The following is a 19,487-nucleotide window of genomic DNA, read 5'->3' on the forward strand; positions in this document are numbered from 1 at the left end:
TATTTATTCTTTCTGTGTGGCCCGGTACTGGTCTGCGGCCCGGGGGTTGGGGGCCGCTGGTCTAGACAGTAGCCGAGAATAAAGATGCCTCATTCATGTGCTGCGTTTAACTGTACCAACAGGTTTACCGTCCAAACGAGATCACATGGGATTACCTTTCACAGGTGAGACTGGAAAAATACTTTTCATTGTATTTGGTCATTATAACGTAATTTTACGAACAGATTTTTCTGACTTTGTGGCTAATATGAAGTCTCGTGCATAATAGCCGCTCGGTGAAACCTGTCTCCAAACAACGAAGTATTTCCTTCGTAACTACGCTGATAACACTTTGAGCTTTTGTCAAACATTGGAGCTTTGTATTCATTCTGAAGGTTTATTGTTATTAATATTGAATAAAAAGTAACTGGGATATATCATTGTTAATTATCATTCAAATTTTAGGTAAATTATTTTAATTTGCATCTTATACGGATTTTATAAGGGAAATATGGATTTTGGAGGTTGGTTATACAGGTTTGATTGACCAAAGGTTGACATGTATGTTTATAACCATCACATTAAAAGTTATGTGTTGTTTTGATGCCTGTTTGTTTCCCAAATATATACGTGTGTGTGTTAATGGGTGAATAAAAGGCATCGAGTTAAATATTATTGTAGAAAGGGGCTTTATGAAGTTCAGTCCATTTACTTGCATTGGTTTACGGGGAAGATTTGCCACATCCAATATGGCGGACACTCTGACGTATCCCAGCAACGGGGCCACCAGCTCAATGTGGCGTCTATATGTCTATGGTGATTGAGTTGGTTTTGGTATGCACTTATACTTTTGCAAAGTGAGATGTCAGTATGCTGTAGCACTGTGATAGGACACTAAATGTCTTTATTGAAGTCCAACTGCAATTTATTTTTGTTTGCACAGCACTGTCAAGTCCTATAGGCTGTGACTGAATACAACTCCAGCACAACTGAAGTTTTATTTCATTTTTATTTTCTTTTGTCACACGTCTGAACTGAGACACAGTAGTATGTGACTACATGTTTTATATTTGAGACTACAGCTCCCTAATCCATCACAAAATCCAATTTTGTGTTTTGTATGTTCAGTACTGCCTAGTATGTGAGTGAATAAACTCCCCTACCATTTTCTCTTGTCCCAGCAGTTTTTAACAAGTACTTTTAGCATAAAATGTGTTCACCATTTTAATTGTAACATTTCACTTTAAAAGCCTTATTCATTTACATAGATTTTTAAAAATGCGATTAATCACGATTAACTATATGAAATTCTGAGATTAATCGCAATTAATTTTTTAATCGTTTGACAGCCCTATTTAAAATACATACAAATAGCTCCGCGGCATGAAAACAAAACGTCAATGCAAGTCTAAGGTACTTGGCTCGGCGGCCAAAATCATAATTTAAAAAAATCAACAGACCCCGCGGCTGCCAGTAATAGCCTTCCTGACTCGCACCGAGTCAACGCTAACCACTTAATCCGCGATCCCAGTTTAGGCGTGTAGGGGACAAAACACTCTGAAATGATGAATTTTCACCCCCGCTGCATGGGGGGTGACGTCAACGACACATATTCTTACGCTATTTGCGCACAAAGCGGACCATATACGAACACATACACCAACATATACGGAGATAAACTTAGCCTACAAAGAAAGAAAATGGATTCACAATATTGTGATTGAATTCGTTTAATTCGGAGGGGGAAAGACTACTCCTGTAAACTTGACTGCATATTACAGGATATTGCAGAGACAGTGCACTTGTAAGTGTCATAACAACCAATCAGATTTGTTCTACCGTGCCAGTTTTAGTAGTGATTTATGTGAAATGTATTTTTGTGCAATGCGCAACCACTTAATATTTCGTATTTGAAAATGCAAATTATTAATACGTCTATAATACATAATATTTTCATAAGAAAACAATTAAGTGATCTGAGTCTCCGTTGAGGGGGTGGGGCTATAGCCACGAGGGGGCGACGCCCCCTTTCGCCCCCCCACGGCGCCGGGTCCGCTGAACATTGGTGTTTGTTGGTAAATGTTGGTATCCAATGAACAATGATGTATATTGGAAGTTGCGTGGTCCGTGTCTCTTGTTAAACCCATTGAATGACAAAGCAGATACTCTTACCAGAGGACGCCTGATATCACCTCAGTCTTGAAGACACGATTATCTGTGTTTCCTTTCGCAAATCAAAGCTAAATCAAAGGATACAAGCTTAAAGGTTGATGATGCCAAGTTGTCAATCTTTTCTCCTCAAGATCCTACCCTTGGGATTACGGTCCCTGTTAGCAGCACATTTATTAAGAACATGACCAATGCCCCTGGGCAATAAACAGAACAGGTGTTAGAGTTAATGCCCTTGCTGACAAAAATAGCCGCAGGCCAGCATACAGTATGTGTGTGGAGCGGAGGTGTGTGTGGAGCACGTTCTCTGTGCCATGGCCAAATGTAGGCAGGTAAAGCCAGACTTCTGTGTCCATCTGCCACCCAAGTCAACCCCATGCTGGATCACCAGAGAAGGAATCACACACACGCACATACACACAGATGCTGACATTACATAAACAGTCAGCTTCAGCTAAATTTGGAACAACTTGAATTTTCCATATAGTGGAATAAATCACTTGGAAAACAAACAATTTGAAGTAATTCTATCATGATAGGCCTTGTTGGGTTTGAGCTAAGAGGACAACAGATCGGTTAGTTCTGAAGTGGTTTAGCTGAATGCAAACACAACTAAATAATAAATCAGTCTGGAATACCAGGACTTGCAAGTCACCCGATTCCTATGGGACCTGTGCTGTGTGTGATTGATGCTGTAAAGCATCCTGTTTGAAACACAGCCCTTAATCAGAACCTAATTTGCTCTTGGAGGGGGGGTCCTGAAACCCCTCATCTCTATTGGCAACTGCTGCATTCTCTCCCAGGGGATTCTGGGAGTGTCCAAGCTTTGGCTAAGAGGCCCTGAGCTCCCAACAATTGAAAGACAGAGAAAGAGAGAGTGATCTGTCCAGCTTTGCGTCCTTGTCACTATCTACTGTGGGATTACAGACAGCTGTTTAATCTGACCTGCTAAAGGACGGGGCAAAAAACACACATGGCTCTGGATTTCACTTTAATATGTCCACAACGTAAAACCCCATCTGCGACCATCTGTGGTCTCATTGTGGCGATGGACAAGAAAATTCTCACCATCAGAGAGAGAGAGAGAGAGAGATGATGATGAAGTACCTCACTCTCCAGACAGTCTGAGCATCTGGATCAAGCTGTCAATCATCTTTTGTAAACATCTGACTCCAGCATGTTACAGTATCCCATGAACATGAATCCGGCTTATTCGATTAGTCAGTCTGGATCTGCCCCAACCAAATCTGCTGCTCACACATACACTCTCCATCTATGGCTACGTTTACATTACGTCGAATCAGCGGATCATCAGATTAACGTTCTTAAAACGATTCGCGTTTACACTAAAACCGTTAGCCGTGCACACAGCAACACCAATACGCGGATACGCTCGGCTCCGCAGGCATCCTGCGCTCCAAATCACTCCGCCCTGAACAGCGAGTGCCCTCTGGAGGGTGTGCACTCCGGCCCTGCGCAGCTCACAGAGCGCGCGAGTGAAGTGAACAAGCCACGATTCGGGACTGAGCCGCTGTGTGTGAGATCCCAGCGCAGATCACTTATTACTTGCAAGTGGAAGGATGGCAAGCCTAAAGACAATCATAACTACACAATGGGCAGTATTTGCATCAGTATTTGCAGTATTTTCATACTTTTATACTCTTTAATGAAAGGTGATACAAGGCGGAAGTCTGCGCCGTTTTTCAGCAGTCGCGTCACATGACCAACGCCAGCGAATCAGGAAGGTGGATGTCACAGTGACGTTGTCCAATGAGATGCCAGCTAGAGCTCAGCACAGCGTATTCGCGTATTCTCAATGTTTACACAGCACCGGAGCTGATACGATCTAGATTGAATACGTGGACGCTGGCGGATTCCCGTTTCCCCGCTTTTTCAGGGGGGTTAATGTAAACGGACAGTGCATCCGCGAAGAAAACGAGACAGATACGGTCTAGTGTAAACGTAGCCTTAGAACCACTCACTCACTCACTCACTCACTCACTCACTCACTCACACTCTTCTAAAGAGATGTCACACTGGGAGATCAATAAGCTGAATGGATCTACTCCGGGTGTGATGAGTTTGTAATGGACCTCCTGGAGCTCCATGGTTGTGTGTGTAATTCTTCAGTAATGACGTTACGCCACTTTGTCAGTCTGTTACGCGGTCTTTGGGCCACTACGGAGGAAACCCACAGTTATTTGGCAGCTAAAACAGACCAATTTGATGTTCCTCAGTTTGTAATTCAGACCTATTTGTGGAGCTTTTATAGATCGACAGACATGTGCTTTTACTGAAGCAGCAACAGAAACCATTGTGTAATGACAAGGCTTTAGAAAAGTGGGATGCTTTTTTCCACCGTGTGTGTTGTTTGGGCTGCCACTGGCTCCCGTAGTCGCTATATGCTATGTTCTATACCTTTGACTTCCACACAAAAGAAAGCTTCTACTGCCTGTCTTTCTCACTGTCTCCCCCCCCCACATATGTGTTCTCTTATCCCTTCCCTCCCTCTCTTCCTCTCTCTCACTCTTGCTTGCTCGCTCTGCCGTGCTCTGTAATTCCCCCAGTCTCCAGGAATGCTGTTGTTTTTAATTTCTTCCAGCTGCTCTGGCACTGTGCCCGACCGCCTGCCTTTCCACATCTGCTCCCCGTCATGCCACACAAACACGGGCAGCACATCAAAACAGCAGGATCTCAGCCGTCCGCCTGGCCGACACCGGGTACCCCTGAATCCATTCATTCCCCCCTCCACCCCCCACCCCCCAGGTGCTTAACCCCTCTGTGACTGGCACATATACTGTGTTCAAACAGGAAGGATTTGTGTGCTCCAAGACTGTCTCATTCAGAAGGGTGGGGGCAAAATCCTCATTCCGTTCTCCATACCAAAAATTCTGGCAAACATGGTGGACTAAACTAGTGCTTAGACCAATGAGACTGCTTATCTTAATGTTAAGTGGCCAGTAACCTTCTATGTTGCCATCTAACTAGCTAGGTTATTCATCAAGCAGTGGCTTAGTTGAATTCAGCAAATGAAAAATAAATGCTGAACACAGACTTCAGGATCCGTCCTCAGATCCTTCCTTGCTAAACTAGTAAGTAGCAATGAATGTCCAGTGATCAGCACTCTATGATGACACCTCTATGGTTGCCCTGAATATGATAGCAGGCAAAGTTCCTTTTTCTGTTAAAAATGTTGCCTAATGAGACGGCCAGATGAGGCCAAGAAGTTTTATAAGCAAGCTTCTGAATCTGTTAGCACATGTACATCATGGCGATCCATATAGAAGCTTTATTTGTTCATTTATTTATCCACCGATGTGGCTGAATAGTGTATTTCATCTCCAGCTGCAGATCTGTCTAATGATATAACAGAAGGGACATCTGCACGCTGTGAGACCGGGCCACCGACCTCAGCTGAGCAAATATGTTTAGCGAAAATAAACATCAAGATAGCAAGAAATGCTAAATCAAAAGCTGAACAGACCCCAGAGAGAGTGTGTGCGTGTATGTGTGTGAACCAGATCCTCTGAGACAGCCCGAGTGCAGCGACGTGTGTGAGAAAATATGTCGAGGTCATGCAGAGCGGCGCAAATGTCAGACACGAGTACAGTGGGACATGGAACAGCATGGGGACCCAGCCAGATCCCACAATGCACTGGTGCTGGGTGGGAGGCGATGGAGAGACAGAATGGAGAATCGCACGCACTTACACTGAGGTACTGTGTTCATACATACTGCTTGCAAGGTCCTGCTGGTGAGTGTGTGGCTTACATGGTTCCCGTCCATGTAGGTATTCATTGTAAACACGTGTCTTTCCTTCTTTGCTTCTTCTGTAGTCCGGGTGTTCTACATATAGGTACACACATATTACATTTTTTTTCCATAATCAACCAAGATGTGCCATTGGACAGGTCCGAGGACCCTACTGAAGATGAACAGAAGTTAAACGAGGCATGTAATGACAACCGATTAATAATCATTGTGCATGATATAGCTGTCCTGATATTGTGTTTGGAAAACAATTTATACTTGTTTCAGTCGAAATTGTCCCAAATGGGAAAACAGCTTTCCGAATGGTACAGTCTTCGTAAGCAGCGTTTTGGGTAGTATTCAAGATAAAGTCTGTCTGATTTGGAAGAAAGCATAAAGATGTCTTCCATCCAAGCTAGGCCACATGAAGAAAAGCATTTTGCTGTTATGTATGGCACATGTGTATGTATGATGACGATACTTTTTCAGCTTTTGTCAAAATGTAAAGGCGTGTCCTTCTCACGTTGGATGAAATGCAGCCGTGGGCCGCAGAGTGTGGCATGCAGGTAAACTTGACGTCTTAGCTTGGGGTGCGTTTACATATGGTGCAGATGTACAGTATGTGCATATAAGCATATGATATTATAGAAAACTGTGACAACCCATTAGGCAATTAACATGATGTAAAAACTTCAAATCTGTGCGTCTAATCTCCCACCCAAATGTCTTCTGTTTCTCTTTTCGTTGTGTCTGATGGTTGTCTCCACCATCTGTTCCCTGCAGGGTCGGCTGTGAGACAGCCGCATTGGGTCCAGCTCTCCCCAAAAAGGCTCGAGAGACAGAGAGAAAACTTCCTTTTCTGATTTTTTTCCCAGCAGCTCCTAATAAAATCCAGATGTTGTGTGTGCGAGTCATTCCCCCTTTCCAGCTCCACTACCCCGCCTCCGTCAGGCTGAGTCGTTCCTAAATAAAGGAAAGTATTTGTGACATTCGGCCGCGGATGGCTGTGCCAAGAACAGCTCCCCGAACGGGTCCATCTGGAGAGTGTTAGGACGGCACTGGGCACTCGCTACGGACGCGGGGAAGACACGCTACGCAAACACACACTCACACACAGTGGGCTGTTGTTTTCCATGCTTGTCCTGATGTGAACCAAATATACCTGTGATGTGTTTGGAGCTTTCGGTTGACAAGCTCACACTGTTTTAGTCCTCTCGGACACACTGCATGCTCTGACGATAAGCCAGTGTGTGTGTTGTTTTTATCACTGGGTTTCACTGAGCACGTTCACGGTGTGTGGAGCTTGTGTATGTCTTCAGGCCCACCATTCAAAGGCTCCAATAAAGAGCTCTTGCACACCTGAGCATCAATAACTGTCTCACACACACAAACACACACACAGCCCAGCAGCCACCTGGGGACCGACAGTACCGCAGGCACACCAACACATCTGCCAAGTAACACACACATACACAAAGTGGGAGAGTGGAGGATGTGAAGGGACGGACCTGAAACGAGCACAAAACGCGAGGAAGAAAGCACAAGAGACAAAGGGAAGAAAAGGAAAGGTGATGAAGCATGCACATCTGTCAGAGTGTCAGGGTCAAAAGATTCAAGCGCACTCAGAGTGGCTGCCAAGAAGAAAAAGGAGACGGAGTGACAGAGCGACTCGTCCTCTAGCCTCTTTCCACTGCATGGTTGTATTAGTCATTTCCTTCCATCAGACAAATTTCTGTTCGTTCCTTTATTTTGCAGTTTAGCAGCTAATTTCCCGATGAGTCTGAGCCTTTATTAGTACCTACTATCACTTACTCTGATGTACTGCCACATTTTCTGTGCAGGATGGGACAAGTTACTACACACCTTACACTCCTGACATCTGTTCATACTTCTCAGTGTGAACACACTAGACAGCTACTTATACTCAAATACCAGTTAGAATAGAACACAATTATACAATCCCATTTCCAAAAAAGTGGGGACAATATGTAAAATGTAAGTAAAAACAAATTTTGACGATTCGCAAATCATAGAAACCATACATTTTATTGAAAATAGTACAAAGACAGCATATCAGAGTTTACTGTTGTTTGAATTTGATGTCAGCAACACGTTTAAAAAAAAAAAGTTGGGACAGGAGCATGTTTATCACTGTGTTGCATCACGTCTTCTTTTAACAACACTCTGTAAGCATTTGAGAACTGAATTTTGAAAGAGAAATGTTGTCCTGTTCTTTCCTGATATACAATTTCAGTAGCTCAGCAGTTCGGGGTCTCCTCTGTCGTATTTTACGCTTCATAATGTGCCAAATGTTTTAAATGGGAGACAAGTCTGGACTGCAGGCAGGCCAGTTTAGCACCCAAACTCTTTTACTACAGAGCCATACAGTTTTAATATGTACAGAAAGCGGTTTGGCATTGTCTTACTGAAATAAGCATGGCCTTCCCTTGCTTCCCCTTCCTGGATGGCAGCATGTTGCTCCAAAACCTGCATATATCATTCAGCATTAACGAGGCCTTCCCAGATGTATAAGCTACCCATGTCATGTGCACTAATGCACCCTCATACCATCACAGATGCTGGCTTTTGAACTTGTCACTGATAACAAGGTCCCTCTCCTCTTTAGCCTGGAGGACGTGGTGTCCATGATTTCTAAAAAGAATTTCTACTTTTGATTCGCCAGAACTCGGGACAATTTTCCATTTCGCCTCAGTCCATCGTAAAAGAGCTTGGGCCTGGAGAAGGTGGTGGTGTTTCTGGATATTGTTTATATCTGGTTTTAACTTGCATTTGTGGATGCAGTAATGAACTGTTTTCACAGACGATCGTTTTCTGAAGCGTTCCTGAGCCCATACAGTGATTTCCACTACAGACACATGTCTGCTTTTAATGAAGTGTCTCCTGAGGGCCTGAAGATCACAGGCACCCAGTGTTAGTTTTCAGTCTTGTCTCTTGCATACAGAGATTTCTCCAGATTCTCTGAATCTTTTAATCATATTATGTACAATAGATGATGTGATCCCCAAATTCTTTGCAATTTTACATCGAGGAACGTTGTTCTTAAATTGTTGCACTGTTTGCCCACGCAGCCTTTCACAGAGCGGTGAACCCCTCCCCATCTTTACTTCTGAGAGACTCCGCCTGTTTGGGATGCTCTTTTTATACACAGTCATCTTACTGACCTGTTGCTAATTAACCTCATTAGGTTTTTTTGTTTGTTTGTTTTAGCATTACACAACTTCTCTGGTCTTTTGTTGCCCCGTCCCAACGTGTTGCTGCCATTAAATTCAAAATGAGTTTTAAAAAAAAAACAATAAAATCTCAGTTTCGACATTTGCTACATTGTCTTTGTACTGTTTTCAATGAAATATAGGATTTCCACGATTTGCAAATCATCACATTCTGTTTTTATTTCCATTTTACACAGCATCCCAACTTTTTTGGTAAAGGTGTAGCTCCATTGATGAATCTTTCCACTGATAACAGAAAGGAACTGTTGTGAGGCTTGGTGTTCCATTTCTATCCCGTACATGAAGAACCACTTTTAACAACCTGTATTACAGAGATGACGTTCAGGGCTCAGGTGCTGAAGGTCGAATTAAACTGCTGTTTATTAATCAAAACCCAAAATGTGATGCTAGTGGCATCTTTTATTGAAACACACCTAACATTTCAGAATCTTAAACATGACAAAGGATCCACTTGCAGCTTCACTTCCATCAAGAATCACCACTGTGATGAAGATGTGAAACCCTGGGAATTCAAAAATAAAATCTAAACTCGATTCACTATTCCAAAAGTTTGCTATCCATCTGCCTTGTATTCTCAAGACTGTTTCCAAAGCCGTTCTTTTGGTCAGAAAAGCACTTCAGAGAAATCCCTCTCCAAAACTGAAACATGAGAACACACCACCTACGTGTGCAGCAATCACCAGGGCTGATGTATGAAGAGATGAGAATTGGCAGGGGCTCCGATTCTGATGCTGTGACGAGTTGAACGTGTGGGATGTCTGCTGTCCAAAACACTAAGTAAGTGTACAATGCCTGGAAGGAGACCGTGGAGGTTGTGCGGCCTTATTGCTTGAATTAGCGCTTTTCCTTCTTGCTACTTCCTGTTTATTCCTCCACCCTGCTTGTTTGTTGGACAGCTTTAAATAACCATGGACGTTCCAGGATTTCAAAAGTTCATGAATTTCCTTCAAACATGGTAAAGTGGAGAAGTCGAGTTATTCTTGTCTTTTTGTAAATATTCTGCTCTCCACCAAAAGACGGACTCTACGATGCCGAAAGTGCAGAAGCCTGTTTGACTGCGATCGGTATAGCTTTGGCAGGGCTTCCCCCTAACGCCCATATTACTTAAATTATGGGGAAAACCAGTGCCAAAAATCAGCAGCAATTGGATTCTGTTTACTCTGTGCTCTTCCACAAACAAGCTCCCCAATCAAAACACCTGCAGCTTCACCCAACACCAATTAGCTCATCAAGCTTTTAATTACTCTGTTAATTGCACACAGGCAGCGAGAGGGGCGGCTGGGGAATTAGGAACGAGGCCCTCCAGAGGAGCCGCCTTGACAATCCTGACAAACAAAGAGGAGTGTGTGCCAAGCAAAACATGCTCATCTCTCTCTCTCACACACACACACACGCATATACATGCACACAGTGCTCAGTCAACTGGGAAAAAACAAAAGCAGCCACGTGGACACCGACCATCTGTCATGTCACTCACTGTGATGTCACTTCCTGTCACACAGGTCACTTCTACCTTTCTGATGTCACTAGTACGTTAAGAGAGCATGACAGAGTAGTGTGTGTGTGTGTGTGTGTGTGTCCAATCTGTCCGTTTCCCCCTCTCCTGAGAGCGTCGCCGAGGAGTTGTATCCAGGAAACAGTGGCATGGACTCACTTCCTGCGTGACAGGTGTGCAATGCAGGTTCTGACAGCTCTTTTTCCTCCATATTATATACCTCCATCGCTCTCTCTCTCTCTGTCCAGCTGCAGTCCAGCATTGCTCGTGTTTGCTCTGCCTCTTGCGTCATTGCAGCTTCCTGATTTATGGAGCACAAAGGACTGAAATCTGCTCACTTATTCTCACACACACACACACACACACACACACACACACACACACACACACACACACACACACACTCCAACTGTCCATCACACCATGTTCTACTCCTTAGCTGCAGAGATCTGTCCTTTACAGTGTTCACCAGCACTTCCCCCCCCCCACACACCCTATCCACTATCTTCTTATACTCCACATCCACTTCCTTCATTTCCACACAATAGTAATATCACAAATCAAACAATAACATGTTGCTAAACACAAATGACGCCGATGTCACTGATATGCGATGAAATGCCTCGACTGAAACAGATGCCGATTTCACAACCCTAAATGCAATGCTAAGTCTGACTTCTGTTACTTCTCATCCATCTCGGCCTTGGAGCTCAGGCACAAAACTGAATCTCGAACGCCAGACCCTGAGCATGCTCTGGATGACTGACTTCATCTGATTTTTCACTGAACTCGTTCTTTAAGGCGGTGGATCGTGAACTGCTCTTCAACTGACAAGTTAATAGCTTTTAATAATAACACAATTAAAAGGATGGGGTGATCCAGGAGGTGTGTGTAGATGCTGGTGAAGTGAACCTCAGTCAGACTTTCACTTCCACCTCATTTCTCTTCTTATCATCTGACCCGACGTCCGGCTTTTTCAATCCTCTCGTCCGCTCCTTCTGTCCTTCCTCCTCTCTGTTGTTCATGGATTTACATTTCTTAGCTGTTGTGTCTCGTCGGATCCTTAAACGTCCGATTTCCTCGTCATGTGTAAAGAGTGACAGTCACTAAATGTAAATGTATGTCAGCAGATATTAAGAAAAGAAGTGAATTGTCAGAGGATTTAGCGGAGAACAAAACAGGAATCTTCCATTAAAAAAAAAGACTCCGTCATCGCTGCAGGAACAGTTTGGCTTTTTGTTACGGAAAGCAAATGTCCTTCAGCTGTGCTCTGAATGAAGGAACAATGTGTTATCAGTTCAGAACGAGTCCTGCGCTGCAGATTAGAGTGTGTTAGAGTGTGTGGATGGGCCAGAGCTCGGCTCAGATCTGTGTGAGGGATGACGGGATCGCACTTCTGCTTCCACCTGATAACGGTGTTTAATTTGCACAGACACACGATGGAGAGAGAGAGAGAGAGAGAGAGAGAGAGAGTAGAACAGAGAGACAGGGCAAGTAAAAGAGAGAAAGAGAGAGTGATGTTCGAGAAAGGAAGACAAAAGGGAGAGAGAGATGTTAAAGAAAGGAAGGCAAAAGAGAGCAAGAGAGAGACTGTGATGTTAGAGAAAGGAAGACAAGCGAGAGAGAGAGGGGAAGACAAAAGGAAGAAAGCGAGGGAGAGATGTTAGAGAAAGGAAGGCAAGAGAGAGCGAGAGAGAGAGACTGTGATGTTAGAGAAAGGAAGACGAGAGAGAGAGGGGAAGACAAAAGGAAGAAAGCGAGGGAAAGATGTTAGAGAAAGGAAGGCAAGAGAGAGAGAGATGTTAGAGAAAGGAAGGCGAGAGAGATGTTAGAGAAAGGAAGACAAAAGAGAGAGATGTTAGAGAAAGGAAAACAAAAGAGAGAGAGAGAGAGAGAGAGAGGGAAGACAAAAGGAAGAAAGCAAGGGAGAGATGTTAGAGAAAGGAAGGCAAGAGAGAGAGAGATGTTAGAGAAAGGAAGGCAAGAGAGAGAATGATGTTAGAGAAAGGAAGACAAAAGAGAGAGAGTGATGTTAGAGAAAGGAAGACAAAAGAGAGAGAGAGAGTGATGTTAGAGAAAGGAAGACAAAAGAGAGTGATGTTAGAGAAAGGAAGACGAAAGGGAGAAAGTGTGTGAGAGAGAGAGAAAGTGATGTAAGCGAAAGGAAGGCAAAATGGAGAGAGAGAAAGAGGAAGGGAGAAAGATGTTAGAGAAAGGAAGACAAAAGGGAGAAAGTGAGAGAGACGGTGATGTTAGAAAGGAAGACAAAAGAGAGAGAGAGTGATGTTTGAGAAAGTAAGACAAAAGGGAGAAAGCGAGAGAGAGATGTTAGAGAAAGGAAGACAAAAGAGAGAGTGATGTTAGAGAAAGGATGACAAAAGGGAGAAACAGAGAGAGAGAGATATGTTAGAGAAAGGAAGACAAAAGGGAGAGAGAGAGAGACAGGGTAAGTAAAAGTGAGAGAAAGAGTGATGTTAGAGAAAGGAAGACAAAAGGCAAAAGAGAGAGAGAGAGAGAGAGAGAGAGAATCTCTATTTCAACCCCCAGTACATACACAGAACCTCATCCTCATGATCCTGTGTGTGTGTGTGTGTGTGTGTGTGTGCGCTTAATAACTGAGCTCCATCTGGAATAAGCGCTGCTCCGGCCCCTTTGATAACTGACTGCCTCCGGGCGAGAGAAAGTGAGAGAGAGAGAGAGAGAGAGAGAGATATTTGAGAGATGAAGAGAGAGAATAAGGGCTCTTTATCAGTGAGGGAGCAGTGCTATAAACTTCCCCACCATTTGATTAAGAGAGAAGCTGCTACCAAGCAGGGATTATTCCAGATGTTTCCACCGTGCCTCGGCTGCCCTGACAACTCATCCTGCGTCTCTCTGAATCATTCGCTTATCTCTCTCTCACCGTGCAGAATATTAGCATAAAGTTTACGATGCCTCCTGTTTGGGCGAATGATCCGAGCGCTGATGAGCTGCAGATCTTCAGGAAAATGTTTGCATACGCCGTGACACAGACTGATAATATGACTGACTTTGGGTCAAATTAGTGGACAATTAGCTAACACTTGGAGAGCCACTGAAGAATGACGTATACACTTTCGGAAAGCAGACACTTGGGTTTGACTGAGCATTCACTCACTCACTCACTCACAGATCTCAGGCTACCAGGGGCTGCTGCGAGGAGCACACGGCGACCGCGACAGTGAAACGTGTGGGTTGGATATTTTGGATTTTAAACTCGGAGGCTGTTGTTGTGGAAGCTGCTCTGTGAGACGATCTGTGCTCGATTAAAGACGCTCCAAAAATCCAGTGCACAATTTGAGACGTTGGTCGTTCTGTTTGTGCATGACATGAGCGTACGAATAAAATACAACTTCTTGCGCGTGAATATGAGTCATAATTAACATATTAACATCTGTACCAAGAAAACGAAAGATGGACAGAAAACTGGAGGGGCAGATGTGGAAAGATGGCCGAAAGTGAGACGTCCTGAGTGCAGTGTGGTTTCCTCTGCAATGGAGCTCGAGCTCCCATACTGGCGTCGGCGTGTTTCTCATTACTCCAGATGTTTGGGAGCCGTGCTGCTCCGTGCTCTGACATTCCCTCGCTCCCTCGAGGAGCCGCCGTGTCACACTAATGCCAAACATATGTGCTGCGGCGCGGACACAGCGCACTCACTGCACGCACACTTTCCCACCGTTTAGAGGGACAAACAAGACCAAACCTATACAGAGCACATCTGTAGTTTATAAGACCTCACTTCTAAGTGTCCTTAGAGTTTTCAACGAAACTCGTTCTCAGCGCTGAACGCTGGTTTTAATTTCACTCTACAGCTTGAATAATGCTAATGTTCATGTTTTCTCTCCAGCATGAACAGCCAGCCAGTTCTCTAGAAAACAGTAACTAATGTAACTAATATTTTGCGGCTTCTTGATCATATTTTACTCCGCCCTTCCTTATTGGCCCTGTAATGCCAAAGCAGGATGCACTAGCTTAACACACACACACACACACACACACACACACACACACACACGTGCAAGATGATATGATCAACTCAATGCAATTCACAGACAGCTGAGTCAACTTAATCCTCAAATCCATTTTCACTGCGCTAATTGGACTGGGGTACATTGCTGAGCTGTCAATCAACATCCACCAGCCAATAGGAGCAGCCGATTAACCTTAAACTGATTAAATTGTACGGCCGCCTCCCTGCTGTCAGTGTCGTGCACCGTCTCACCCAGACTGAGCTCTTCTGTTGCCTGCTGTGTATGTATGACTTTTTCAGCTGCTCTCTTCCTTTTTTTCCACGTCGTCTGCCAGGCAGACCAAAGACGGGAAAAAAAATTGGGCTTTTTTGGTATGAATGAAAACGAAGCAAATCATTTTCACTGTCTGAGATTCATTTCCTCACACTGGGAACATAACGGGCGCTCGAGTGCTCGCCCCGTACCCTTAACGTTGGGGTAATCAGAGAGACCACACCCCCAGAGATCCTTTTAACACACAGGATGAACACACTCTGTGTGTGTGTGTGTGTGTGTGTGTGTGTGTGTGTGTGTGTGTATGGTGGGGGGCTCGGGAAAGGTAGCATGATGGAATCATACAATGGCATTAGTGCTTTAAGGATGAGGTGAAGTGTATAATCTGATGGTGTCCCGCAGCTCAGGACGGGAAGAGAAGGTTGTTGACGTGGACACATTTGGAAACTGCAGCTACACACACACACACACCTCTCTCTCTCTCTCTCTCTCTCTCACTTGGAATGATTTCGAGATGTAAAAAAATGTTTGCTTTCCTTAAATACAGACATCACATTTTATTCAAACTGGTGTGCTGCATAAGTAGCTCCGCCTACTTTACCCGCCCACTTTGCCTATTTATACCATTTCTGTGCTTCCTGTGTGCAGTTTTTAATTTGATTGATTATCGCCTGCTTTGTGTGTGTATGTGTGTGTGTGTCTCTGATTGGCATTGCGCCACCAGCACACCATGATGACGTACTACATGCTAAAAGTTTTCACACTCTCTGTTATTGCTAATAAAACTCCTATAGCTTTTCCCCCATGTGTTACAATAACTTATGTGATTCTATAACATTGTTTATATAATCATAATCTCATTTTATCCATTTAAAGAGTAAACAGAGTAAATAAAACACAAAGAGTCAATTCCTTGGGAGTTAAAGTGCAGGAATCGTTTCATATAAACTCATGAAAATGTAAAATGTCTCTATGATCACTCCCATTTCTTTCTGTTGACTATTTTTTTAATATTCCACTTATTTCAAAATGAATCTACAACCATAAATATATGCACATACTATTTTTTCTTGGATTAGTTCATAGTTCTGTTTTACTTTAAGGAAATTTTATTTCTACGGTATATTAATTGTGAAAAACTGTGTCTGATTTGACGGTGGTTTTTCATCTTTGTTGTGACTGAAACTGGTTGGAAAACAAGGGTGAGATGGGACTAAACTTGAAATCTCCTGATCTTTAATGTCTGATTTTTAAGCAAAGACACAGAGACAAGCACAGAACCATGGAAAATCAGGTGGCGCATGGAGAGATGTACTGTATAAACATTTCCAATCAGAGCTCCCAGTGAGAGTTTTAGTAAAGTGTCAGTGTCAGGATCAGGGCTGCATAATGTACTGGTTTGTTTGTCGGTTTGTTTGTTTGTTTGTTTGTTTGTTTGTTTGTTTAAATCACAATACTGACTTTTAACAGAAGCCTATAATATGCAACTAAAGGTAGACTGACTTTCAGATTTTTCAAGTGTAGGTGATAAAAAGAATTTTCCCCGACACTCAATTATTTTTGTTTAGTGGACCGAAAGCTACTGAATTCGAACCACAGACTTCCAATTTTATTAGTTTTTTTTTAAAAATAGAACAATTAATGAATTTAGGACCACGTGGCCCTAAATTCTCCACTATTTTTTCCTGCTTCACCATGACACAATACAAGATACTACGTCATGTATCAAGTGGTGGGCTTTCCCTGTTTGCACAAGGCATTGTGGGATCCAAATTTGAAACAGGAGAGAAAAACAGAGGACGCGAATGAAATGTCAAAGCCCGACTACAGTAACGGAAAGCGAGAAGAAAAGACGTTATGTTGCGAAGGAAAGGAAACGCAGGACCACACTAATAAATATCAGTGGTCAGCGAGCACCTCGGCGTGATCAGCTGTTCGTTTAGCGACAGAATGATGTCACTGTCAGTGCACGGTCAAAGTAAACCTGCGCACACACACGGACGTCCTCTGTTTGCTTGACTGCGCAAAGTGAGCGATTTCATGCGCATTATTTGCTCAGGAATCCAGTCAAATTAAATAACTTCCCAGACACAGAATGGCCTGTGTTTTTTTTTTTTGTGAGATATTACAGAAATAAACATATATTACAATGACCAAATTTCAGAGGGAACTAAATTTCACCGATTTCATGAAATCGAAAGGCCGTCTAGCTTTAAACCTAAATATTACATATGCAATTATAAATACATAGCTTATTTATTGTTGAGCAATCTAACCTCTCAGAAGTTCCACATGCGTTCTGGTGGACTTTATGATTCAACAAACAAATGAACAAATAAACAAGCTAGCTAGCTAGATTTTATAAAATTAATGCAGGACATCATGACGTCACCGATATACGTGAATGTTTTTGCTTTTAATTTTTAGTTTTCAGGTTTTTGCTTCTGTCAGCTTCCAAAAAAAGATTTCTGTGACTTATAACTGAATTTGTGCTTGCAATTATGACAGTGCTTTTTTTTCTTGCAGTTTTCAATGTTGTTTTGCTCCTACACACAGTCAAACCAAACCAAAAAGCCTTTCTCTGCAGGGTTTACAAGGTTAATGTCTTTGATGTGCAGATGATGCTGAATTTCTATCATTTCATGCAGCTAGCACTCTTGTTATGAAGTGTGTGAGGAATGACAGATCACACACACGTACATACACAAACACACACCGTCACAAGACCTGTCAATCCAGGTGTGTGAGCATTCTGCTGACCACCTGACTGCCTCGCTCCCTTCATTCCTCTCTCTCTCTCTCTCTCTGTGCTTCTTGACTCTACTTGCTCCCATCCACTCATCTCCCGCCCACAGCCATCTGCTCCTCGCGTTAATTGTGCCACGGCAAATTCCACCTGCACCAGCCGTGCTCAAATTACAGTAATTACCACCGGCAGCACCATTGCGGCCACACGCACATGCTGTAGGTCAGGACCGTGGCTTTGCCGGCACCACGCCCGGAGAACAGCACCATCCATGTGCATCGATACACAGCACAGACTCGACGTGTTGTCTGAATACGTAAGGCTTCCTTCTGTTAGCATGAGGCCAACAAAACCTATACAATACATGGCATGCCACAGAGATCTGTGCCATATTTGAAAAACACTAACAAGGATGATTTTTCATTGTTAATGCAGAGAGAAAATGATCAAACAAATATACAGGGTGAAGCAGAAAATAAACAATTTGTAGATTTTAATACAATCTCTCTTTTTTGTTTTTATTGATAATAAATAATGAATTTGGTCAGTGTGATTAAAAAACAAACAAACAAACAAACAAAAACCCAGCAATGTTCAGTATACCAGGTTTCCATCTTGGCCAGCTTTAGGTGAACACGCAATTGAACCTCAAACCTTGCTAAAAATATTATGACAGAAAAAACATTTTCTGTGAGTTTTGTATATAACCAGCATTCTTTGAACAAAAGTCATTATTTTTTCAACAATGCCAAATCCACGACTGATCAAAACACCCACAGGAAGCTCATCAATCACTCTCCGACATCCAGAATGCTCACAAACCAACGCAAGTTTATTTGTGTACTGCAGGCTTTTGTGATATTAATATCACAATAATGTGATTATAATGAATAAACTATACACTGTGTGTGTATTATAACATCTCCGCTTCCAAACTACGCACAGGCTCTAAAACAACACAAGCTCTTCCCCTCACCTCTTCGACTCATCCTCATCCTCACAGTGCCTTGAAAGAGCCGAAATTGACCTCTGAATAATTAAATAAGCCAAGAAAGACTTTTCTAGAGAGACGCTGGGCGTGCTGTGGCGACGTTCTGAACTTCCAAATATTATCATGTGGCACTTTTGGTTGACGTAAAAGGCAGGACGCATTGAGTTTGAGTATTATCATTTGAATACCTAGAAGACGCTGAATCACAGAACCAAACATGATGCAGAACATATCGTGATCCCAGCCCATAGTCCTGCATGCACTTTTCCGCTCAATAACCTCTTAAGTTTCCTGCAGTGTGTCTACTTTAGACGTCCTTCAATCTAACATATTTAGCATATGTCCATTGCCGATGAACCGTGAATCGGGTTAATTGAGTGCAAGAAGCAGTCATCCGTCAAAAACAAGAAGATCGATGTCGCAGCACGGTCTGCAAAACTCATGAAACCAGACCTGCGGATCAACCGCTCTGCCAACTCGGATCCATTCATCTTCAGCCCTGTATACTTAACCGAGACGTTCGTATAAATCTGTTAATGGTGGCAGGAAGACGAATGGAATAAACACTACAATAGAGTAATGAATGGCCTGCCTTCCAAAGAGGCGCTTGGAGATGGAGTGCCACTAAAAGCTGTCTTCTATACGGGCCGTGTGTGCGTGTGGTAAAGCTTTAGAGCTGCTCCGAGGCCACACCGCGGTTTCACCTTTAGCCGTCCGTCTATTAAGAAGACTCCCGTCAGCGCTTCAATAATTCAGACCATCTTTACCAGCGTCCATCGAAGAGTAAAGTAGCAGCTGAGATGAAAATGAAAACGCCCTGTGTTATGAGTGCACTTGGAGAAAG

At 43.2% G+C, this 19,487-nt stretch overlaps 1 protein-coding gene across 6 annotated transcripts in view; it reads right to left on the reverse strand.

Annotated features, from left to right (window-relative positions):
• The window catches only part of cbfa2t3 (CBFA2/RUNX1 partner transcriptional co-repressor 3), an 88,542-nt gene that overhangs the window by 42,007 nt on the left and 27,048 nt on the right, over positions 1-19,487 (reverse strand). For 2 of the 6 annotated variants that reach the window (XM_060911899.1, XM_060911898.1), the window contains exon 2: positions 5,920-5,994. The exons of the other annotated variants lie outside the window; for them this stretch is intronic. In XM_060911899.1, coding sequence (XP_060767882.1) covers positions 5,920-5,994 — 75 coding nt within the window. The remainder of the gene's footprint in view (positions 1-5,919; positions 5,995-19,487) is intronic. 6 annotated transcript variants of the gene reach the window in all.

Source organism: Neoarius graeffei, chromosome 27, assembly GCF_027579695.1.
Source record: "Neoarius graeffei isolate fNeoGra1 chromosome 27, fNeoGra1.pri, whole genome shotgun sequence".
NCBI lineage: Eukaryota > Metazoa > Chordata > Actinopteri > Siluriformes > Ariidae > Neoarius > Neoarius graeffei.